Source organism: Cimex lectularius, unplaced genomic scaffold (assembly GCF_000648675.2).
Source record: "Cimex lectularius strain Harlan isolate CLEC.00 unplaced genomic scaffold, Clec_2.1 scaffold316, whole genome shotgun sequence".
Classification (NCBI taxonomy): domain Eukaryota; kingdom Metazoa; phylum Arthropoda; class Insecta; order Hemiptera; family Cimicidae; genus Cimex; species Cimex lectularius.
In genome coordinates, this window is record NW_019392854.1 from 95,035 (window position 1) to 120,717 (window position 25,683).

General features: G+C 35.6%; 1 protein-coding gene across 3 annotated transcripts in view; it reads right to left on the bottom strand.

The window, feature by feature from the left end:
• The window catches only part of LOC106662740 (MAGUK p55 subfamily member 5), a 297,897-nt gene that overhangs the window by 35,118 nt on the left and 237,096 nt on the right, over positions 1 to 25,683 (bottom strand). For all 3 annotated transcript variants that reach the window (XM_024228737.1, XM_014386985.2, XM_014386987.2), the window contains 3 exons: positions 21,586 to 21,787; positions 14,984 to 15,151; positions 2,034 to 2,208 (listed from right to left, as the gene is read on the bottom strand). In XM_024228737.1, the coding sequence (XP_024084505.1) occupies positions 2,034 to 2,208; positions 14,984 to 15,151; positions 21,586 to 21,787 (545 nt within the window). The remainder of the gene's footprint in view (positions 1 to 2,033; positions 2,209 to 14,983; positions 15,152 to 21,585; positions 21,788 to 25,683) is intronic.

The window sequence follows — 25,683 nt, forward strand, 5'->3', positions numbered from 1 at the left end:
TTGACATGTTCAAAATGAAATTTCATAAATTATCCATTTTTCATCATAAAGTTCATCATGAACTTGTGGACTTAGTTGAGTTAAAATGTTCTTTACGGCATCATCTAAGAATATATAACCATTGGCAGCTGTTAAATAGATACTGGCAATTTTTGGTAAGCTAAGTTTCGCTCTCTGCTGTTTTCGGGTGTTTTCCGGAACTAATTGTACGACCATCGAACTAATAAACGTACAAATGAGTAAATAATTACTTGATGGAGTTATTTTAGGTTACCTAAGAATCAATGATCATTAGCAGCGTATCAATCGATATTGGCCATCTTTTGGCACGGTTAAACTCGCTCTTTGCTGTTTTCAGGTTGTTCCGAGGCTAATTCTACAACTCAAACTATAGATGTACAAATCAGTACTCATATGAGTAATCTACAATATTATTTTCAAGTTTATCCATGAATCCATGATCATTTGAATTAATCGATATTAGCCATCTTTGGTTCGCTTAGTCTCGTTTTCTGCTGTTTTCATTGCGCCAAGCGGGACTAATTATAACGAAATATAAATGTAAAAATTGATAGATAAAATAAGAATAATGTTATTCACAGGAAAGGCTAAGGATGACAATAAATAAACATTAGACAGCAATTTCATAAATTGTTCATGTTTAGTACCCTTATTCTCGCCTTTCTATTTTCACGCTTCAACCATTGGACATATAATTTATAATATTATTGCAGGGAGAACGTGAGAATCGATGTAATTTTGGCAGCAGTTTGATCCAATACTAGCCATCCCTAGACTAATCGATTGAACTTTATTGTTTCTAATTGGTATGGCCAATGCCAACAGCAAGAACAGGCGTACCAGATTAATTTCAATCAAATAGTGTTTACAGTAGAATTGTTGACATATTTCAGAAAGCTGTTTCGTGTTGAAGGATAATCAAAAATAATTATTTCATGTAGAATCCACCGTCGGTACGAAAACAAGGCAAATTGGGATTTCAATCGTTCAAGTATTTTCTGCTAAATTCTACCAAAGTAATTTTGTAACTTTAGAACATCTTATGTAGAAAGTGAAACAAAACCACAAATTTTTATCAAAATTGCTGCCTACAGTTCCTACTTTTCCGAGCCAGACCAAATCGGACGATCACCCTTTCAATAAATTATCTTCATCTTGGCCATATGACCTATTATATTATCTTTCAATCCCCAGTCTTAATACTAAAAACATAAACTACATGAAATATTTAATTTTACTTCAATTAATTAAGGTTTTTAGTTGAGATAAAAAAGCCAATGTCACGAGCGGGATTCGAACCCACGATCTTCGGCTAGATACGCCGCTGCTCTACCACTTGAGCTATCGTGACTTCGATCCACTCGGACACTAACTTCCCATCTCAACCCCACCTTTTTGAATTTTCCCTCCTTTTTGCCATTTTTCAAATGTCGTGTAATCTGTTTGATTCTCGGCGACAAATGAAATGGCCACGGAACGGTCGTGGGTTCGAATCCCACTCGTGACACTGACTTTTTTATCTCAACTAAAAACCTTATTTAATTGGTCAAGCGGACCACGAAAAATAATGAATTTAATTTTACGTTTCTAAATTTTCCAAATGGAGTTTATGTACCATTTACCTGTTTTAAGGTACTATGTCTTCAACCAAGCTTACTTTGATGGTATGGTTGGTAGTGAATATACGCTTCTACGTTAAATAATTTGTGCCATATTGGAACAGAAAAATAATAAAGTATCTAAATACTGGTTGGGCTATGTGATCAGTTGAGAAATCTAGCCAGCTTTCTCTTTACTTCTAAATGATTACTGACCGTTAGGTCCACCCATTTTCTCTATTGTTTACCGCTTTGCCGAATTGCTCCTCCATTAGTTTGAAGTTGATGGGCCCAAAATTAATCGCAATTTCAACAATTTCATCCTATTTACTTTATGCTTAATTCAGAAAGATCTCGTTAATGAACGATTGACGCCTTTAGAATCAAGTGTCTACCTTCAAAAATTCCACTCACCGACTATTTTGTGAAGAGTGTCTTCCTGTGGCGGTTCTTCAGTTGCGAAAGCATCGTTTACAAGACCCGGTCTCGATTCGAGCGCTTGTAACTTTTTGGACCCTCTGAGCGATCTGTTGATCAGCTCTTGCTGCGCCACCCTTTCCTCTTCTTCTTTCCGCTTTCTCAATTGTTCCTGAAGAAATAAAAACAAAACAAAAGTTAAAAACATAGAAAAAATACGAAAGTGCCAAAAATAATCCGTTCATTTATGCCTTTTATTAAATTTGTTCGTTTTAAAAACACCCCATCATTCAAATTATTTATTTAAGCTTTAACAGAAAATCAGCACATGGCTTTATCTGTTCAGAAAGAAACAAGATAGGTGACCAACTGACAAATCTTTCTTTTGTTTTCCCTGACAGTATTCGTATTCCTTCAGATCATAATAATAATAATAATCAAGTAATTATTCATAAACAGTTGATTAGATCAAATCCAAACTATCAACCAATAGACAAATATGCCACAGGTAATGTTCGTACTCACTGTTTTTAAAAAATAAATATTTATAAATGCACCATACAAAATTACACCAAAAATACATCTTTTCATTTCTTTTATCGCGTACCGATTTTTCAAAAATGATGTGTACAGACCAACACTAAAGTAAAGCGAAAGATTGGTTATTTGTCAGATATGCTGTTGGCCCTAAAGCAAGTGCCCGTGTGTCAACCGTGTATGGCCCATCCTTCCTATACGATTAAGATTCTCTAGGGTCCACTAATCGACCATGCTCTTGACGCGCAAAAACTTGTCGGACAATCCAGTCCACTAACGCTGTCACCTTTTCTTTATCATATTTTTTACTGCTCGTTTACCGCCAGCGGGTCGGATTGCGATAGTAAGGTCTGGAGGTGGTCCGTCCGCAAATTGGTTGCCCTCCAGCCGGACAACTGCAATCGTTTTTCCGAGACCCTCGAACACAGGGTATTTTTCGAACAAGAGGATCCATAGAGAAGCTGTCTCTTAAGAGGCCACAAAATAGTCCATGCACACGAGAGTTAACTGCAATGGGTTCACGGTTCAGGCCAAACGTTCTCCTTGGAGATAGGCGAAAACCGGCACACCTCGACCAAATGGCAAGTAAACTGGTCGATTGGCCAGGGTCGCAAGATCGTCCAGGAAGCACCTCTAATATCGTGCCAAGTGACAATCCAGCCTTCCCTGGATTCATAGGACGATGTCCTCTGTTGCCTATGAAACCAGCCAACTAACTGAGCTAAGCTCAGTTAAACGTTGTCACTCTCTTTGGTCATAGAAATATTTAAAATAATTACTAATTCATTGATTGATCTGTCGTGAGTAATTATGTTCAATTATGTCAGTAAATGAATATAAGTACCTCAGTATCACACTCACTCCCGGCCTTTCAGTTTTCAAACACCTAGGTCTCAAAACCTTTATTGATTAGGTATTAACTTGATCTAAATAAGATATGTAAAGCAAGGTAGATAGATATCATACATTTACATTATTAACATATACATATATATATATATATATATGCAACAACGTTTACCAATGTTGGTTCTAGGCTCACTCTCACCTAACTCGCCCGTCTTCGTTCGAATCCACAAACAACAAACCAAAGATATAGGGTAAAAATTTAAAAAGACAAAAAACCAACAGACAATTTGTAACTTTACCTTTCTTGAATGTCTTAAATTTTAAATTAATATTAACATTACCTTAAGAATGATCTAATTGCGAACTAAATAGAAACAACAGGTTCACGCCATAACAACTATAATTACATTTACCAATTAAATTAATAGTTAAACGACAAACGAATAAATAAATTATTACGTAATGTGTATAAATAAGTAATAAATAAATAGATAAAAGATTGTGTGACTAGCGTAAGGTTAACATGTGACAAATTTATATCAAACATAATCTGTTTTGGGGTTTATAATTAGGAATTTCAAATCCTCCTTATCGTAACAAAATTGATTGATGATTTGTACATATGGACTAGCAGCACACGTTTCATAATATCTCGCAATTAATCTACAAGTGTGTTGTTATGCTTTGAATGTTGAGTACAGAATGCATATAATCTACGGGTGTTCATCGTGGTAACCCCCTCAATAATTCTAAGTGCAACATTTTGTCCTACCTGGAGTTTCCCATAGTTCGTTTTGAGGATATTTTCCCAGACCGACGCACCATAAGTTAACAAAGGCCGTATGTACATTTCATAAATTGATGTCAAGACTTGAATTGTCATTAAAAACGATCCACAAGCTGCTCATGGAGCCATGGCCGTGGTACATTTTTCCCTAAATCCTATGTCGTTGATGATACCTGGACGAAAATACTGCATGTTTGTTCACTAATATGTTAAAAAAGGCGATAAAACAGTATCAATTTGAAGATTGGAAGCTAATGAGGTCAACGGGTAAAATCAAAAACGACCTCACCTCCAAGAAATTTCTATGAACCTTGCCGTTTGTGAACTCCGACTTGACCATATTGGTCCATGTTCTCCGACAGACAGTCGAGCGTGACAGTGGACAAACTGTCAAACAATATCAGAGTTGATTTAGGTGTAGTTATGTACAGAGTAAATACGGGAACAAGTGGGGATCATTGTTTTTGGTACGCCGATGTCCTTGATCGGACATAGAATTGTGGAATGATCCCGTGGATAGTTTCCTGTTTCCTTTCTGCACCGGAACACAATGATACGACGGCAGGAAACGCGTCCTTTGTCCAGACGATTCGATGGGCTGTGGTCCTGAATCGTCACACTTAAGCCGAACGAAAAAGTTTTAACCCGCGAGTGGTGGACTAACCTTCACCCCGTTGGTCGCACGTGAGATTTTCATTCGCAGCTCTTTTCTTTGTTAATAGTTGTCAATTACTATAAAAATCCAAATATCAGTAATAACTTCTTGCACGTAGTTTTATACACGTTTACCACAAACACAAGTTTTAGTCTGTCAGGTCATCCCGCACACCTAATCATTTTGGGTTATGACCTTCCTGAAGATTCGTGGTTTTTCTTTCCATAAGTACAAACATTTTACAATCGAATCGGATATCCTGACACTTGCCAGGCCAGCGGTTTTTCATATTTATCAATACTAAAACGATAAACAAAGCAAATTTGTAGACAATACATGACTCAACCGAAACAAATATTTTCATATTTGATATTCTTATGTAAACTTTAGATAAACTAAAATCCAAAGGCGCTAAAAATCAGCAAAAAGCTGTAAAACAACATAAAACTGTTTGTTAAAACCTTTCAAATATACCAGTTTCGTTTTAATTAAGGATTAACTTGAAGTATAATTTAATCGCCATACTTTTAAATCTATTACTAAAGATTTCCACCCTGTATAAACTAATTCACCTTTTTTTGTTAACATCAGACGACTGCAAATTGACTGCAACGTGAGACATGCATGTACAATGTTAAGTGGTTTGTGAAGTGGCCACTAGATGCCACCGACAGGTGGGACAGCCTCAGTAAATCACAGTCATGGCCAGACAACATTTGCTCCTAGTCACACACACGTCCTGGATTTAAATAAATCTATATTCCAATATATATTTGATTAATTTATTCATTTATTACTGACTTTTTTGACGTAACGTATGAAAAATCATAAAACAATTAAGCGAAGTTTAAAAAGTGGGAGACAAAGGAAAATGGAAGATTTTTCTCTGTTAAAACTAAAAAAGCCTTGCACAAATATACAGAGATTTTAACATTCAAGTTTATATTTTTTTTTAAATTGAAACGTTCATTTTGGCATTTTTCTTCTAGCCCGTTATGTACTCTTATAGTTTAAAACTTTACACTGATTTCTTTGAATCAAACACGAGGCTAAGTTAAGTAAGCAAATTCTGAACATTTAACTCAAATAGTGTAAAATAAACCTTGACATTGCCTTACCAACGTTTCACGAAACTATATATAAAACATTCGGTTGAATTGATAAGCCCCTGGTCCTCCTAATATCCCACTAGACACGGGTACAACACTGAGAAGCAAAATAAGTGGCTATCCTTAATATTTTTAATTGCTTCTCAGACCATCCTTCCTTTCAATATTTGGTCCGTTTTAAAGAATTACAGGTAAATAAAATAAGGATAAAATCTCACACTTGTGTTTATATTATGTAACATGCACGAACTGAACTGGTTAAGCTTCAAGAAATCGGTCTAAGCAAGATTGGACTAAATATTGTTTAAGGATGAGTGAAGGTTTTGTTTGAGGTCTTCTGAAGGCCGTGAGAGTGTTTGAAGAAGAAAAGAATAACGATATATACCCGGAACATTTTCATTCCGGAGAAGCTAGAGAGGTAGTGGTGTTATGGTTTGAGCAGACAACAGCAGAGCGATAAATTGAAAATGTGTATTCAGAAGAATTTGTTTTTTTTCCTTCCTATTATCCTTTATTTTTATGCATGACAATGCAAGGCCTCACACTTCTAGGATCGTTGATGCCTACATGGAACAAGGTTCAATTTAATGTTTGGATTGGCCAGCATGCAGCCCCAATGTAAACCCCATCGAATACCTTTGGGATGAGTGGTCAGAGGGATTAAAAAGTCGCCCAGTGATGCCAGAGAATTTGCAAGAAATAAGAATGGTGCTCTTGGAACAGTATGAAAATATTCCACAGCACTACATTAAACACCTCATAAAATGGATGCCATGTCGAATGCAAGCTGATCAACGAAAAAGAAGGAAATACTCCTATTGAATTGAATATTTTCTTCATTATTTCCATAGGAGCATTTCTGATAAAATTGTTTTACTCGGTTTAATTTTTTATTTAGCTAAATCTTATATTTTTATTTAAAAAATACAGTGAACAGCATAAACTAAAAATGAGGATTGCCACTTTTGTTGCTTTGAACTTTAATAAATAGAAACTGAGTGTACAAGCTGACCGGAAAAGACAGATAATCGACAAGGACCTGGGAATATCGCAATAAAAAGATATTTTTTAGCTGTTGGGCCGATATTCTTCTGTGAAACTTTCTAATAACTATGAAATCAATCACGATGGGCATAATACTGTAATGTGTTCTATGTTCCGACTAGTTTTGCCATCATCTGACCGTGGAAAGATTGCAGTTATATTGGTGGTTAATAATTTATGTAGGAGCTAGCCTCTCGTATGCTCCTACATAGTGAAACCGCTTGCTAAGGGAAAGTCGTTCTTTAATGAGGTAGGGAATTCTTCTCAGGGGAATGTTTCTAGGTCTGTACAGCTCCCCAGGTACAATACCTTTTCCCTAATTATTGCGGGGCAGTTGCAAAGGACATGTTCTGTCTTCTCTGCCTATTCGAGACATAATCGACATCGGTCATCGTGTTATTTAACTGGAATATGTCCTGTAAATTTACCAATTAGAAGTTTTAATTTCTTTCAGTTGAGTATGATTTCCTCTTTCTCTCAGTTGTTTGCTTGCCTCATACCTGGTTTTTGGTTTAAGTTTTAGTTTATGTTACAAAACTGATTTGAGCCTGAGTCGTTCCGATGCTCATTTTTAACAAGTATATCTGCTGCCTAGTTGTCTGAATTCCCTTAAGACCTGGGTCTCACTTTATATCTAAGTCTTTAAGATCCCCTTTTTCTTTAATGGTAATTATGCAGTTCGATACAAGTTTCGAGGTCATCTCGCAGTTTTCAGAGCTGCATGGCTGTCTGAAAGAATTCTTATTGTTTCACCTGTGAGGTATTTATTATTTATTTCATGTGCACAGGTTTCTATAGCTAGCAGTTCGATTTGAAAGAAAATTGGAAAGTGAGGCCAAGGCCTTATGGTGCTCAAAGTTATGCCAGGCCCCTTTATGCCCATACCCGTACGGTTTCCCCATCTTTGTGACGTCCGTATACTACAGAAGAGCTCAAGGTTTATCTTCTTGTTTTTCCATTCAGCTCCATTTTCAATCAGTGGACAGGACCACAAATGCTCTCTTCTTCTTATGATAGAAATCAACGTTTTACCAAATTGACATCAAAACTTTTAGTCCTCTGCCACTGCATTTTCTTTCTGATCGAAAATTAGGTGACATTTTTCAAAAGAATAGACTACTATACATTACCTAATTATATGAACTGGTCAACTGAAGAAATGGATAAAATTGAAGATACTAGGGAATAAAAAAGAAATGTTTTCTTATTTTAATTCAAGTGGTGTAAAAATATTTTCGCGTCCGTTCGCGGCGTTTGCCTGTTAAATCACCACCTGTTAACTTTAAAATTGTGCTGATACAAAGGGATAAGTCTCACCCCCCCTTAGTGGACTTAACTTCGCGTTAGAGAATAAATACGCACAAAAATTAAAAATGCGGCCATTGTGCCTAGAAGAAGGTTATCGTTCAAAGTTCGTTTATGTTATCTAGAACAATTAAAAACTGATCTGACCTGTGCCCTGCTCAGGGGATCTCTGTGTAGTCTAAAAGATAAATGACATGACGACATGACGGTGCCCTTGTTTTTTATTTACTTGGAGTGTCACATAAATAGGGGTGTTAAATACATAGAAAATTAATTTTCCATGCTGGTGTATTTGTAACTGTTCTGTAAACGGAGGTGTCACCTAAACAGAATTTCCCTTATAGGAGGTTTCACTATAATAGGAACACGGGAATATTTTCATGATATCAACAGCCCATAAAATGCGTATCTTAAGCAGAGGCAAACTAGAAGGGCCAAATAATCGGCTCAGGTCCGATGTTCCTACTTGAAACTACGACGTTCTGTGTTCCGATTTGATTTGCCATATAACTAATTTTGGACAAGTTAGTGGTAATTCGATCCGGTACAAACCATCCTGCTCGTATTGAAATTTGAAGAAATTCTGCTGCAATTTGAACCAACAACTCAGATCCTTCCTCTATACTAAATGCCTAATTTAGTCTATGAAATGTCCGATATATTCAACATTAGCAGGATAGTTCCTAGGTTATTTCAACAGTTACATATGATGTGACTCAAGGAAGAATCGTCGTTTTATGAAATGTTTATTATTACAGAAACTTCATTACAATAATGATTGTCAGTGTAGGACCAAATGAACAACTATTACAGTAGAGTACCTGTAAAACAGAGTTAAATTAAATGCCAGAGAAGCTGGGTATGTTAAAGCGGAGTCGGGCGTGTATTGCGGGTTGGACCGGACGTCTTATGAACGGCGTAAAGGAGGTCGGCCTAATTCCTTTCCTTGACGTCACCTTCCAGGAACCATCCCTCTATCAGCCTACTTTTCAACAACGCTTAAAACGCCCCTTTTGCAATAATTTGCGCAACTTGGGGGGGGGGGGCTGTTTTGCACCCAGTGATCCGGATAAAAATGTCAGATGCAGATGCGGGTTGAACGGGAAGAAAAAACTGTTTCCAGGATTTAAGGGGGCAATGTACGTAGGTGGGCGATTCTGCGGCTTGTTAGCTACTAGGATTGATTCTGGAGTGGGCGGTTTGCTCTCGGCGTAACCCAATTCAAATTATGTCATGTCATCATCCCACACCGTATCAACCTTTCGAACCCACCGAGAACTTAGAATTAAATAGTTAATCAGCCGTGCGACCCGTGTTTTCAGTTGCTTCCCCTCTGTTGAACAAACACTCGTAGTATTGGTTTTTACTCAAAACGGCACTACTGCTATATAAAAACATTGATTATTGGACAATTAAGACGAAAAACTGCCAACCTTCCTCAAAGCGAAAATTCTACGAATAGAACATTTATTATTAAATGATTGCCACTTAGTACTGATATTCCTGAAATTACATTCATGGACGATTTTCAGGAGCGGAGAATAAATAGAAATTACATAATATGGACCAAAACTGAGAGATAACTCGATTCACCTGGAAATCCCCTAGAATTATTTTGTTTGATAAATATATTTTAAACATATATAATTTATCATGTAACAGCTCACTTTTACTTCGCTTTACCCTGCTGAAAACATATTTCTGTATTTGGACGACGAAATATTTTTATATATTTGCCGACTCTTATATATGAGAGCCAATCTTTCCAAATGAAATGTTTTGAGTATATATAAACTATAATAATTGTATTATCTAAAAAAGTAAAGCAATTCCCTGCTATGAAAAATCATACAGGGTGCTTCAAGCCCAGTTTAATTCAACATTTCAAATACGACCCTATCCGGACACACCATTTTAAAGGTTTTTTATGCTGAAAACGATGGTCCACAATCGGATTTTAATTTGGTCAAAAAATGACAATGTTATAGTAAAAAAGAAACCGGCAGGGAAATTTCGACGAGGGGCTGAATATTTTACTGTATGTTCGCGAAAATCCGAATTCCTCGCTCCGAAATGTTGGAAGGATTTTAGGTTTTCAAACAATAAAATTAGAGACTAGACTCCGGACTTACAATTTTAAGCTCTGTCGCCATCATCTTGTCCAGGGACTTCGGGACTCTGATTCTGACAGGCGTCTAACGTTCCTTGCCCAAAAGTCGATTTGGGATGCTGAAGAAAACGTTCTTCCATTCATCCTACGAACTGATCCATCCATCCTCTAATGGCATACTAAACTGTTGGAATTTTCGAACACGGGCAGAAGAAAATCCGAGAGTTTTGTACTATTGCCAGCATCAGGTGGTTCACAGTATCAACATTTGGTGTGGACTTTTCGGAAATAAATTAATTGGGCCTTATTTCTAAGAAAGTAGGGGTATTCACGCTATTTGTTAGATGTTAACTCTGTAACTGTTAGCAATGTGACTACATCTTCGACCCCGTTAGATCGAGCAATGATAACTAGCCGATTCTTACAAGTCTACGTCATCATTTTTCTCGATCTAACACGACCTAACAGAGTTAACCGGGTTAACACAAAGATCGTGCATACCCCTAACAGTTTAAACTGTGCTCAGTTCCTTAATTTTTTGAGGGAGGTTTTACCAACACTATTAGATGATGATCCTCTGTAACAACGACAAAGAATAAATCTCCAGCTTGATGGATACCCCACACACAATTCACCTGTTACTTGAATTGTCACTTCCGGGATAGGTGGATATGACCTCATGGCCCGATCTGTTGGACTCATCGGTCACCCCATTTAACTCCACTTGACTATTTTCTCTGCGGTCATTTAAAAAAGACAACAGTGTCTACCCCAATCATAACCCAGCAGCCTCAGTTGAAGAACTGCGGAAAAGGATAAAAAATGCTGGTCGATCCATCTCCTGACTCTGTTCTTCTGAAGAGTGGTAAAAAGGGGAAATATTTGCATCTTTACGGAAGGCACGAACATGCAATGTGATTAATAAATCGCAAATCAAATGACTGATTTTTTTTACAGCTTTTTGCCATAACTTTGTCATTTTTTAACCAATTGAAAAACCGATTGCACCATTGTTTTCCGCGTAAAAAATCCTTTAAAATAATGTTTCAGGATATATAGGGACGTATTTGAAATTTTCAAGTTGAACTGGGCCTGAGGTACCCAGTATAATTTTCCTCCAAAACAAGGAAAAAAATTTTTTTTAACGGTCATCGGTTCAAGAGAAATTCAGCTGAGTCATCTGAAAAGGACACCCTGCATATGTATGTATATAAACCCGTGACTCTAACATACACAGAACAAGTGAATACATTTATTTATTCATTACGTAAATACTAAAATGAGGTCCTGTATGAGGTCTAGCGTAAAAATTACGCTTAACTAATTAATTAAATACAGCTGTTGAGAAATGTTATTTATGCCGTGGTTCAAAAATAAACAATCGGTAATAATAAATATTGCTTTAATGCCTGAATAAAGACTACACAAATTAGAACGTATAATTTATAAATTTATCAATTTTGTTTTAACAAAAACTTTATCAATAATTCAGCTCACATGAAAAACGTATTTTCTTTGCACAAATACTTTAAACTGTGCTATAAATAAATAAAAATTACAGTATGTATAAAATAAATACATAAATAATCATAGCTTGTTCGCCATGTATGCAACTATTCCTATTATCTCTCCGTTTTTTTTCTAAATATTTTTTTCTATCCCTCTTTTAAGAGACGCTTTTGAAAAAAAACTTTTGGTAGAAATTTTGCATAACACTTAACCATTTGATTCGTGCGATTAAATATTTGAGGTATAAATTGCAACTTATTGGACCCAAATTCCCGTTATAAATATGCACATATAACTTTATCGTTTTTAAAAACATTATAATTGGAAATAATATTTATTTTGGAATGTATGAATTTATGCAGTGAAATTTTTTTTAAACATTACATTTAATGGAATTGGAGTTAAAGTAAACAATGAACACTTGACTGAAATGTCCATAAATTTATCATCTCTTGTATTTAGATTTTTCCTCCTGTTTTTTACACAATTCACATTTTAAGATTTCGCATACGGAGTTCAATGGCAGGTAAAGTGACGTTAAGCCATATCGGACCTGAGACGCGTCCTAGAGCAAGCCAAGCAATGAATATATTTCTCAAACTACAGAGTATATTTTTTTAAATCTTCTAGGTTTTTGACACTCGACTGACTATTTGTCCCATTTATTCAAAATCTGAATATTTAATTTTCTTCGGATTATATGTTTTGCGGAATAAATTGTAATTATAATCTTGCCCATTGTTGAAGGATTATACAAACAGCATATGTTGCTTTAAGGTTCGGTGTTCTTATTCGCTTGCCTCAATTTTCACTTAGAACACTGCATAAGGCTTAGTTTAATACAAAACAGACCGGCCGCGGAATAATTCACTGACAAAACATGAATAACACCGTTATCCTTATCACCCATTCCTTGTTTGTGCGGATCAGGGAGGCCAGCGACGCCCACTAATTACCCCGATAGAATAATTGAAAAGCTTTATTATAACACAGCGTGCGGGCAAATTAAGCGATATCGCCATTATCTTATCACTGACAAAACGCAAACTGGGAGCTTTGTTCACCAGTAAAAGAACTGTAACGTACAATTTAAAAGCTGATTTTTTTTATTCCAATCGTAATATATGCTATGTCAAAAGCGGTTGACTAAAAATCGGAAAATTTTGATAGGCCCGAAACAGGTGATTGAAGCAGCATAATCAAGAATTAAGCACTTTTTTTTATACAAAACAACCAATAGGTTGTAGTTTGGTTGTTTCTGATCATTCTGGTCCGCCAATACTTGATGTATTGTTCTTTCAGGCTAGTTTGGCATTGCGCTGAAGGCATAACCAGAGGGAGCAGGCGGAAAAGATTGATCGAGAACATTCAACATACAGTTTCAATCAGATCGCAGACATCATCAAATCCCACAGTTTATGACGCTATAGGACTGTAGACAAATGAAAGGAAAATGGGGCCGACCAGTATTACCAAAACATTTCAGCACATTTCGCAATTTTTGTCTTTGTAGTAATGTAAAGGAGAAAAAACAAATACCGGGAGAATAAGTATTGGTTTGGTAAGAATGTAATGTGGTTTTCCAATTATAGTATTAATTATCTCAATATTACATTTTTTCTATATATATTATGTTCGTTTGCAAATACGTTTGTTTAATCCCTAAATTAAAAGGCTTTATTTCTCCTCAGTTTCTGTTTTCAACTTCTTTAGTTGTGCCGATTGATTTAGTAGGTAATCATGTCTTTGGATGAAACCCATTTAAGCCATGTTTACTTTATGAATTCCAAAAATTCCAAAAGGGAACAATGCAACTGTTCCAACTGAAAGTTTGTGTGCAGTGTTTCGTACTAATGCTGTAAATGTTCGTAAAGTCCAAGGTGGTTTGCTCTTGTAGAAAAGGAAATTTTGTTCTTGAAGATGATGCGTGCAGTGGACGTCCTTCTGAGGTTGATGACGACATATTGAGGCATAGGATAGGAGAAAATCCTTTTTTTTTGACGAACCGAGAACTAGGAGAGATGTTAAATGTTTCTCGTAAAGCCATTGGGAACCACATCCGAACACTTGGGTTTTTCAAAAGTACGCTACAAGGACCCACGAATTCAGCAAAAAGAATTTGGCGGATCACATCTCAATTTGCTCTTCATTCTTCTGTTCTCACTTTTACGACCCATTGATTGGTAACAGGTGATGAAAAATGGATCGCATACAAAAACATAGATCGCAAAATGCTTATTGCCAACCCGAATAACAGCCCTTAGTTATTGCACGAAAAAAAACATGCTGGGCACTTTGGTGGGCCCCTTTTGCATTTTGAGCTTTTTCGACAAGGGCAAACTGTTAATAGTGAATTGTTCTGTGAATAGCTAACCCGTTAAGTCCTTCAAACAAAGTAAAAACGGCCTGCACTAGCGAATAGAGAAGGTGAATCTTTCACCACGACAACGCCACGATGTTTCTTTGAGAACAACAATTAATTAATCTGAATTGGTAAATTTTATAACATCACCGACGCCCTTAATTTATGACTTTACAGCTAAACAACGAACCTTTCGTTTTCAATAAGTATGGCAGAAAAATACAGCAAGAATATAAACACACCATCGTATACGTCAAAATACCGAAGAACGTCTGCCAACCCAAAACAGCGAGTATATTCGGACAAATAGGATCAAGGTTCCATCAACACGCTGTTGATAAAGATAATTAAGAACGATCAACCCCGACCAAGCTGCAGTTTCAACATTAAACCAAAGATCATCGTAAAAAAACTTATGAGAATTATTGATATCACACCACATAATGATCGAGGACGACCATACTATCCCCCGCAGTTCTCAAGGAGAAATGTCCTCTTAAAATACCAACTTACTCGAATAGTAAATACCCTTAATTTATCGTCCGACAAATACATGTAGGCGATGAATATATATTCTTTAATAGAATTACTTCAAATTTTTTATAAATATATATTTGTAGTGTTTTAACTATTTTTGTGCATACTTTTTTTCTATTACTGCCAGTAATGAAACAAATTACCTGGTATTTTTTGATGCTGTCAAGCTGTTGTTTTGTTGGTTCCTTGCTCAACTCGGCCGTCGTGTTGTTGTTGATATTTCTTTGGGCAGCCGGGGGTGGTCGTGGCAGCGGCTCCCTCGGGGGAGGAACTGGCTTCCCCGGGCTTCCCGCGCTACCGTTCAAAGCCCCCTGTAAAAAATGAACAATAACCGATATTAGGATTAAAACCGAAAAAGGATTAGGAATTATCATAGAAATAGAACCATAATAGTACCCGGGCCGGGAGATAACACACCGACGACATTAGAGAGAATTGAATTGATGCAAACAGCCTCCTATTATCATATAAATGAATGACAATAGAATTGTGTACATAATAAAGGATAATTGCCCTGGCCTGGTATCCTGACGACAAACCCATAGTGAGAGACGAAATATTTTCTAATCGTTTCATTTACTAGTCTATAAATTCAATCTGCAATTAAGAAAGTGTGACAATTGCTAAAAATATTTTGAATGTCAGAAATCATTTCCACGTGGTTTTTTCATTAAAAAGAAATACATTTACGTAAAATATTTATCTACCTAAATATTTACATTTATATGAAAATTTCGGGAATTTACACCCATCATTAGAAATCTACATTTTTTAATAACAATGCACAAATGGTAATAATAATAAGAAGAAAATTAAAAATAATTATCAATAGGTAGGAAAACATTAATAGGACTACTTAACAATATTTTCGAGCAATTAATCAATAATTTTGCAATCGGAAGAAAATTGAGGAAATATCAAGAAATTTTCATGTTATTTACGGGGAAGTCAACTTTATAAGGACTTAAGAAATGGACCAAAATAATACGAAATTAAACTATCCACAAAGAAAAAAAGAAAGATAGCAAAAATGAAATTTCAGAGAGAAAGTGTAACGAAACAATTTATGTCACACATAATTATACAATTAACATTAAAAAAAAAGAATTGTCTACACCAGCCTCTCTGTCTGTGTATCTCTCATTCTCTCTCTTCTCTTTCTCTCTCTCTCTCTCTCTCTCTCTCTCTCTCTCTCCCTCTTTCATTTTATGTATCTCTAATTCATTGTTTTCTTTCTCCGCCCTCTGGCTTTCTCACTCTTTATATCTGTCTTTTCCCTCTGCCCCTCTTTCTCTCACATACCTATTTCTTTTTTCTCATTTTTCTCTGCCTCATTCTCGATATATCTATCGCTCTCTTCTCCCTCTTTCCTTTTTATTTTATCTATCTCTCTTTCTCTGTCTCTTTCCTTTCTTGCTTTCCTCTCTCTGTCTTGCTCTTTCCAACTATTTTACTCTTTTTTTCTTATCTCATTCTTCTCTCCCTCTCTCTTTATCATTTTATCAATCTCTCATTCATTCCTCTCTCTTTTTATTTGTCCTCACATCCACTCTGTATGTCTTTTCAGTCTAACTTTTTTCTCCCTCCCTGTTTCTTTTTTCTTGTTTTCTCTCTCTTCCTCGCTATTTCTATCTATTTTTCACTTTCTCTTTTTTCATTTCTCTTTCTCTCTCTCTCTCTCTCTCTCTCTCTCTCTCTCTCTCTCTCTCTCTCTCTCTCTTTCTAATCTAAATCGATCGATCTAAATCTAAATCTGCGAGATTTTTAAATACAACGATATGCATTCATTCATTCCATCTTGCTCACTCCTTCTTTCTCTTTCGCACGCTCTCTTTTTCTTGGATACTTTTTGTTTTTAGGCTTACCGATTTATCGTCTTTTTAACATAAAAATGTTTTTGGACTTGAAGCGTACATTTTTTAATGTGGCAATATTCGCGTTACCAGAGCATGCGCATGTGTTGGATTCGGGACGGGTACTTAGGTATGTCTGATGGGGATGGGTTGGAATTAGGGTTAAGCTTAGGGACGAGGTAAACTACATATCCACGATTTTTTCCGTATAGCGCTGAAAATATGCGAGTCTGAAGCGCCAATGTTTTTCAAAATTAATAATGAAAAACACAGCTAAATAGGTCGTGGATATTTTCGTTTCCCTGCGAAGGTGTAACTTTGTTGTATGCATGTCTGTTTCATGAACGTACAATTAATGACTTTCATTATTGGAACGTTTCATTTTCGCCGGATTTTAGGCAGTGTTTACCTACCTACCTACCCTTAGCAAATTTCCTAGTTGTGTATGCATTGTGTCGTTTTTTAACACGAAAAAAAAAATGATTTGCATTGTGTTGTGTACTTATATTCATCCTTTGCCTGGTTTATTGAAATGTGTTACTTATTAAACAAATTTTAATTTGATTTGCATTGGTACACGCAGAGAAGCAAAAATAACCCAGTCATTAATTTTATATGACATAAAGGCAAAATGTAATTATAATTTATGGGTATTTTAGAATTGAACTGTTAAAAAATATATCTGAGGTTCCAGGAATTTTAGAGTGTAATTCTGAACTTAAGACCAAAAATAAGCCATTTATTAATATTTTTGTATTTATATTTTTAACGTAAAATGTAATTTTAATGCGAACTTAAGTATCAGTTAGGAAGACGAAAATATTTTTAAAATGTAAAATTTTTACCCGTGTTTGCAAGAAGAACGATCAACAAGAAGTTTAAATTGTTAATGTTTTCTATGTTCACTATTGTAATTTTCTGGTAGAATTTTTTGGGCAGACCATGACAGAACTTATATAATCAGGTCTAACTAAAATACAGTAAAATTTTTATTTCGCGTTAAATAGTACTTTCTTATTGTTTAACAGATGGTTTTTATGATTTTCTTTCTGTTGAAACCGACAAGTTTTTCCCTGCTGTAACTGTACTTGGCCGCAAATATGGACAAAAAAGGGAAAAATTTGTTAGTAAACCTTGGAAATCGAAGTACGTGCCATTTCCAACACGTTAAAGAGAGAGAGAAAAAAGGTTCCCGTTTTAAAAATTAAACCATCTCAAAGGTTAATGCACTTTCGTATAAACATCAGCGACTTTTGCCAAGGTGGCTTTTTCAAAGAAGAGCCGTTTTTGTTAGCCTGTGCAATTGTCCTATCAGCCGGGGAGGAAAACAGCCAAAGTCACTGGCAAAGAGCGGAGCAAATCGCTGGAAAATTGAATTAATGAGGAGCTAGGACAATAACAGCCTGATACAACGAAATTATACATATCAATGCCAATAACTAAGACTTGTGAACTTTTCAATCTACGTGGACTTAACAATAGTTTTCTCTCGAATTCTCATCAAACATGAAACAAACTAGAAGTTCCATGTGGTATCCTTTTTTTTCTGAACAGGATCTTACAAATTATCTACAGACTGTTACCGCAATTAAACATAAGATTTTAAGGGAATTTTGAGATAACTTTGACTATTCAAAGATAAGGCCACAAGTAAAAAAAAAAGAGACAGAAATCAAAAGAAACTTCTAAATCAGATTTTTCGGTCGCATCGCACCTGTCCCAATAGGGAATTTATTTTGCCACGTTTGTTTTCCCAAGGCTGTCGTTTAACCAAATCTGATATCTGCCTAAAAGGAAAGTTAGAACCTCAAACTCTAACTCGTGTAAGGTTAACAGCTCTTTGTCCGTGCCCCCTTCAACCAAATTAGGGTGAGGAGTAACTTGCATGTCCTCGTGCTTCAACCCCAAAGGAACAAAGTTTAGAAAAACGCTTTTATGCCCTTTCAAGCCTAGGATCAACTCATTTAAGTTAAACGTTAACAACTGAACAGAGCAGATTAAAAAAATAAAATAAAATAATAGTGATTTAAATGTTTTTTTTTTCTTTGAGGCAATCATTCACCAACATGGTTTGTATTAGAAGCAACTTCGTCAATAAAGTCAAACTTTTTTTTCAGATTAAAACTTTACCCATTCGGGTAAGGCTGTTTGTAAGGGTGAGTACTTACTTGTTTAAACTTTCGGTGGGCTTCATTTTTCCTGATTTTAGCATTATTGTTTCTATTTAATTTATCTTTAATGCTGTTTGGAACTGGACGCATAAAACTATAGGTTTAAAGTTACAAACCCATAGCTCCTCCAGGTATGTACATTTTCAGCCACTGTGATAAAAAACTCGTATTCGAAATCATCATTCAAAATATTCATTAACTTTACCGCATCTCAACGTTTTTCATCTTTATTTCAGTTTTATTCTCTTTCCGTCCCATATCTTCCAGCCTGAATTTTAATTTGTTGGCATTTCAAAAAATTAATCGCATGATTAATTTCATACCCTATCAGGGAAAAACGTCATGGCGTAATGTCAGGATAAAAACAGGGATTTGTTTTGCTGATTTGTTTAAACTATCCTATCAAGCTGTAAAACGCCTTCCTATCAACAAATATTCTCATAAATTAACAAAATTTATTGATTCTGCCAAAAGTAAAGAGGTTCTTCTTCAAAAATATCATTTGGACATTTGGACTTGTAGCAAGTAAACAAGCAGCTTTGGCTAGGTTTTCTGCCAATTGGTGGAAGATTTTATTTTCAGTATGGTATCAACGATTTTAATGATATTTTTGTAATACTAAGTCGAAAATATTACATTCGTTTCTGAGCATTCTTGCCAATGAGTCGATACAATCAATTTAACCATTTTTTTTTAGATTGCTGTTTTCCGATTTTTATGTCTATTATTTTAAGGTAAGTAATGTGTTAAACGAGATTTCATATTTAAAAAGTTACAAAAACTAGAAAGTAAAATAGGCTTTTTGATATAGCAACTTTAAAGCCCTTAAATTGCAATTTTTATAGCAAACAACATTGAATCGGCCAGAGGACGTTTTACCTCCAATTTCCGACGTTCCACATAAAAATTCATAGCTCTTCTGAATTTAATCCAATGTCCAAGGTATTACCACCGTTTCAAAGCTGCTCAGACAAGTGAGTAACATTTTTCGACTGATTTTCTTGTTTCAATTTGCAATTCTGGCAAGTTTTATTTACTTATTTCTCTAAAACTTACAAAAAATTTGTAGTAGTAATTTAATAGAAAGATTAGTTTAAACACGATTTTTAAGCAGTACTGGTTACTCAAAATTATTTTGCCAAAGGTTTTCCATTGCAAAACGGTATATGAGTACGGCTTTAGGTACAATTAGCAAAATAATGAACAAGGAAGTACCTATAAAGAAGTATCAAGTGGTACGCAGTATAGCTTCCTCACATTTTCTGCATGCGCATACGCATACGTTAATCCGTTTGGAATAAAAATCAAAGGAGATTTTCTAGTAAGCAACCCGCATAATCCCTGAAATTGGCGTAAGAATCCGACAAATGGTCTCAGAGATAGAGCTATGTACGTGATTTTACGTTTGCTCATGCGCAGGCGATACCACTGATACGATTGCGGTGAAATTCATAGGGGACCATCTAGAAACACATCCACACGATCTCTCCAAATTTCATAAAAGCTGGTCTCATGGTTTCGTTGTTATGCCGGTTACGAGGAATGTCCACAGATAGACAGACAGACACAAAACCAAATTTGTTCAGAAAAGTCTGAAACGAAAAAAGGAGTGGAAATTTCAATTATAGAGGACAAAAAAAATTTTCGATTTCCCCAATGAATTTAAGGCTTCCGTAACAAGCGAAATGAAACCTTAGAAGCCCGAATTGAATGCAACAAATTCACATACATAGGGACGTATCACGTAATGTATTTAATACAATTAGGAAGGTCTTTACAATAAATGGCATGTACAACATAGTTACAAGGCATTTAAAGTTGCTTTTAAAGAAAACCTACCGTGAGATGACATACAGACTAAGCCAGAAGAGAACAGAAAAACAACAATGATCGTAAACATTATTTAAGGTCTTAATGAAGTAGAGAATGTGGAAATGTAAGTTAGGACGTCTAAGAAACCGGAGGCACAAACAGTCAAATGTTTGCTAGCTGAAGTAAACATTTTTTTCGCGTTAGAGAAAACCAGAGTAATCCAATCTAACATTAAGGACAATTTCAGCAGTATTTTTCACCTGACAACTAGGTGATTTTATTGAGAAAGGTTTGAATTAGGCAATGGATCAGGGCAGATAAAAATGCCGAAGCCCAAGCAATGCGGTTTATCACGTTGATGGAATGTGTAACGTTCTGGGGAGGTTCTTTTTAAGTAGAATAGCACCAGTATTGTTGACCTAGGATGTCCTTTTACCTTTTCGATTCACAGTTGAGGCTGACTTATTTTCTTCGTTCTTTGTCAAGCACTCAAAATTCTTACATTTTCCGAGTGAATGTGAGGCAGTTTTGGATTAGGAACTGGTGGTATTGGAAAAATTGTCTCCTCTTGAAGAGGTTAGCTGTTTTCGGGCCAAACCTGCCTATCATTATAGGTACTCTGATCTTTCGTTATCATCGATTTATTCGCTGACCTGGTTATTTTTGAAAGAGGAACCCATGACGATTCTTTATTAATGAAGGAAAATGTAAGGTGTATAACGGATTAAATTAACCCTGCTATGAAATGAACCGTATCATTATGTCAGCTTTAAAAATAAAGTTTCCGGAAACATATCACTTATCGCTAAAATTTACTGAAAATACATAGGCTACCGTGACACTCTTAGTGCTTATATAAATGCTTATATAAGTGCTTATATAAATCTATTTAAAAATTGTTTCAATTACCCTGTTGGCTGGCCTTGGAGGAGGATAGCGAGGAGGTGTTTTACTCCTGGCTATGAAGGACTCCGGTACATCCACCGGCATCTCCCTATGTGGTCCGTTTTCAAGGCTGCTCATCACCACCATCATGCTGTATGCATCCTCGGCTGGCTCCCCGCTCACCTTATCCGCCTCGACCAGCGAGCTCCCGCTCCGCCGTCTTGGCCTGGAAAAGAAAAATTAATTAGTGAAACAATCACTGGGCTGGCACCACAGGAAAAATCAAGACAGTAGTTTAAAATTGTCCATATTGCTAGAAAATTATGTGATTATGGGTTGCAACATAAACCAGAGAGAACAGACAGACAAAGAAAACTAATCATTGTCGAAGAAGTTCACGTTCGTTCACTCGTTAACAACAATAAACTGTGTGGTTTTGCTAATGTGCTTAAATAACTCTTCAATTAGAACGTTATTCGTTCGGTTCAAACCTCGAGCAATAACAGAATTTGAATTTTAGTAATTGAGCACAAGTGAAATTAATTGTAATATGAGTATCTCAAATTAACTAACGTATTTCTTTCAGATTCACAGATAATCTCGATAAAAATTGTGTATTGAAAGATTAAATGTTTAATTCAATTTTTATGAAAACAATTACAAGAAGAAGGCTACCATTACTTTTGATTTAAATGTCGTTGAAACAATAACACTCAAATGGCACTATTGATGATGAAAATTTGACCTTCCAAGCATCACAAATCTTTCTGTCCGTCCGTCTGCCTGCCTGCCTGTCCTTCTCCCTCACTAATTCTCCCTCCTAAATCCTTCTCTCACTCTTTCTAATTATTTGTTGTCTATTTATCTTACTCTATCTCAAGATTATTTGAGTAGGTTTCTTTCTTTTATTTTGTCTCACCATCTCTCATCCTCTACGTATCATATACTTCTCATGTTGATTTGTGATCATCCCTAGCTATTAACTTCTCTGTCTGTCTGTTCGTGCCTCTCTCTCACTCACTCTCTCTCTCTCTCTCTCTCTCTCTCTCTCTCTCTCTCTTCTTCTTCTTCTTCTTCTTCTTTACCTATTTATCTTATTATATCTCAAATTTATTTATCTACGCATTTATCTTTCGTTTTTCTCACCCAACTCTCTCCGGCTCTCATCACCCCTATGTCCCTCTCACGTATAACGGTGATCGCTGTTCACAAACTATATCGGAAAGGCCTCTCTCTTTCTCTCTCTCTCTCTCTCTCTCTCTCTCTCTCTCTCTCTCTCTCTCTCTCCCCTTCTTCCTTAGATAATAAAACTCTTTCTTAAATAAAGTAATAAAACTCCCTCTTTCAATCTACCTTCTATGTCCTCATCTTACTCTATCTCAAGTTGATTTATCCACTTATTTATCTCTCAAGGCGAACGAACGATAAACAAAATCAAAAAAGAACTATTGGAGTACATTTCACATCATGAAATACTTCAAAGAAGATTTATATTTTTTTCTTTCATTTTATCTCACCCATATGTCTATTCCATCATTCCATCCTATACATGATAGACTACTTCCTTCTCACGTTGAATGATGATCATTGATTAATGATCAAGATGATATTTGAGGTCTGACTGTCACTCTCTTACTTTCTCTCTTGCTCGCTCTTTTTCTTCTCTCACTTTCTCTTTTCTCTCTCCATCTTATCATCTCACTCTCTCTCTCGCTCTACCTCCATCAATCTTTCTCTCCCATGGTGTCGTTTTGGTTCTATATATTGTATACATTTTACAGTGAGAACAATCAAATTTGGACTGCTAAAAATATATTTTGACATCAAATGGCTAAATAAGTGCCGCTCGTCAAACATACCTTCAATTGGATCGGAATCAGAAGTAAAGGTTGATTTTATCGATACTCCTTTGCTGAACTTATTCATACGAATTTGTCTAGTAATTAAAATAAAAATTAACGTCCCAATTTATTTAAATTAACAAATAACTTTCATATTCTATGGATTAAACATGTGTTAATTATACTGCATCATGATATATTTCTAAATTATGGAACTATTTGAATATCTACTGCAACATTATCCCGTATATAACATATATGCTTATTATTTTTTTTAAATAATGATAAGTAACATTTGTTAATTCTAAGTAATAGTACTACTACCCTATGAAGGGTTAATTAGTTGTTTTTAATTTGAGTTTATAGTTTTCATTTTATACTTTAAGGCAAGAAACGCAGTTTTCTTCGTTATTTTAGCACAAAAGCGTCAATTCATTCCGGGACGGGTTTACACCTCCCAAAAGCACGGGATAAGTAGGCCGCAGTTGAGGAAACAGCCTGCAACCCCAAACTAGTAAAACGGAAGAGGCAAAAAACGGCCAAATCGCTTGATACAAGTTTAATTGAAGGGTGGAAAAAGTTGAGCTGATGGCGTTTTACCTTCCCACGAGGATTCACCTCCGCGACTGATGTCTCCTTGGAAAATCATAGCGGTTTCAAACGGTATTTCTATTCTTACAGGCTGTTCAGGATCAATGATGATCACTTCTATTGAAAACTCTTTAACGGAAAAAAAACCTTTCAATCTGTATTCTTCACCTTTATAAATCTATCTGACGTAAAAGAATTTCTACCTTCTAATAAATATATTTTGCCAATTTTCATGGGTTTAAAAACAATTTGGATTTTCATGTAAGGCATGGGAGGGGTTGCAAGGTTCTGTATAAAGAGGTCCTCCAAACGGCAAAAATGACCAAAAAAATTCGTAGTGGAGTACTTGTTATGTTTCATGAGGGCGAAACGGCCATGAAAGGCACGATTAAATGCAACCCTAATTAATTTTATTATTTATGGGATGCAGTCAAGTGAGAATTACGGCTGCACATTATTCAACAAGCAATATAGCGGATCCAGTTTTGGCTATTGGGTATAATCATTCTATGTTTGTTGTGGCGAATGAAAATTGTCTTCACAGGAACGATTCTGAAGCCGGTTAAGTAATGATGATTAAAATTAAAATTAAGATAAAAATTTGAATACGTAAAAGTCTTGGACTTCTGAAAGGCAAAACAAACTTGTAATTTTGAAATTAAATTTCGTCCAAACCAAAACCAATGTTTAAAAAAAGTTAAATTCACTAATTTCATGATCCGCTTGACCAATTAATATATTACAATTAATTAAGGTTTTTAGTTGAGATAAAAAAGTCAATGGCACCTCGATCCACTGGGACATCAACTTCCCATCTCAACCCCACCTTTTGAGTTTTCCCTCCTTTTCGGTTCGAGGTCACGATAGCTCAAGTGGTAGACAGCGGCGTATCTAGCCGAAGATCGTGGGTTCAAATCCCGCTCGTGCCATTGACTTTTTTATCTCAACTCAAAACCTTAATTAATTGTTTAAAAAAAGTTCGTACAATTATTTCTGTATACTGTTTACGGTCAGAGTTATAGAACGTTTCTGGGCGCTTTGATCGGTCTGAGGTCCTGGTCCGCCTATCCTCGCTGTATTTTCACTTAATACATCCTTAACTAAATTCTAATGATTTGGATTAATTATTTCTATATATAGTCTAATCTAGATCTACTCTAGATCGGACTGATCCGCAAACTCTCCCTATAGATTATTATTATTACGGTTTTTAACCAGATTACACATCGAGAACAAGCAGACTTATTATAGATTATCGATCTGAGAATAAAGAAGTTTTATTTTCCTCCTCCACTTATTATGTTATCTAAAGTGTTGTTTATTTAAAAATTATCCGTATGAAAACTAAATTCCATCCCAAAATACCGTCTTATTCACGACGGTTACGTCATTTATCGACCGGTTTTCCTGAAGGACGATACGATAAGTGGTAAACACAAAATTTTTGATTTATTTCACCACTTACATTTTCAATCTTGACAAGCCTCTTGTCAACGGACACACGAGTACATGGCAAAGTAGAACAATAAGAACGAAGATTAATGTTGTTTTATTGTTTTTTACAACATACTATATGTTGGCATATTTTTAATTTGGCTTATCCTCTTTCGAATTCCTCTGTATTTTGTAAATCAGTTTGTTCGTTTCTTCTCTCTCTCTCTCTCTCTCTCTCTCTCTCTCTCTCTCTCTC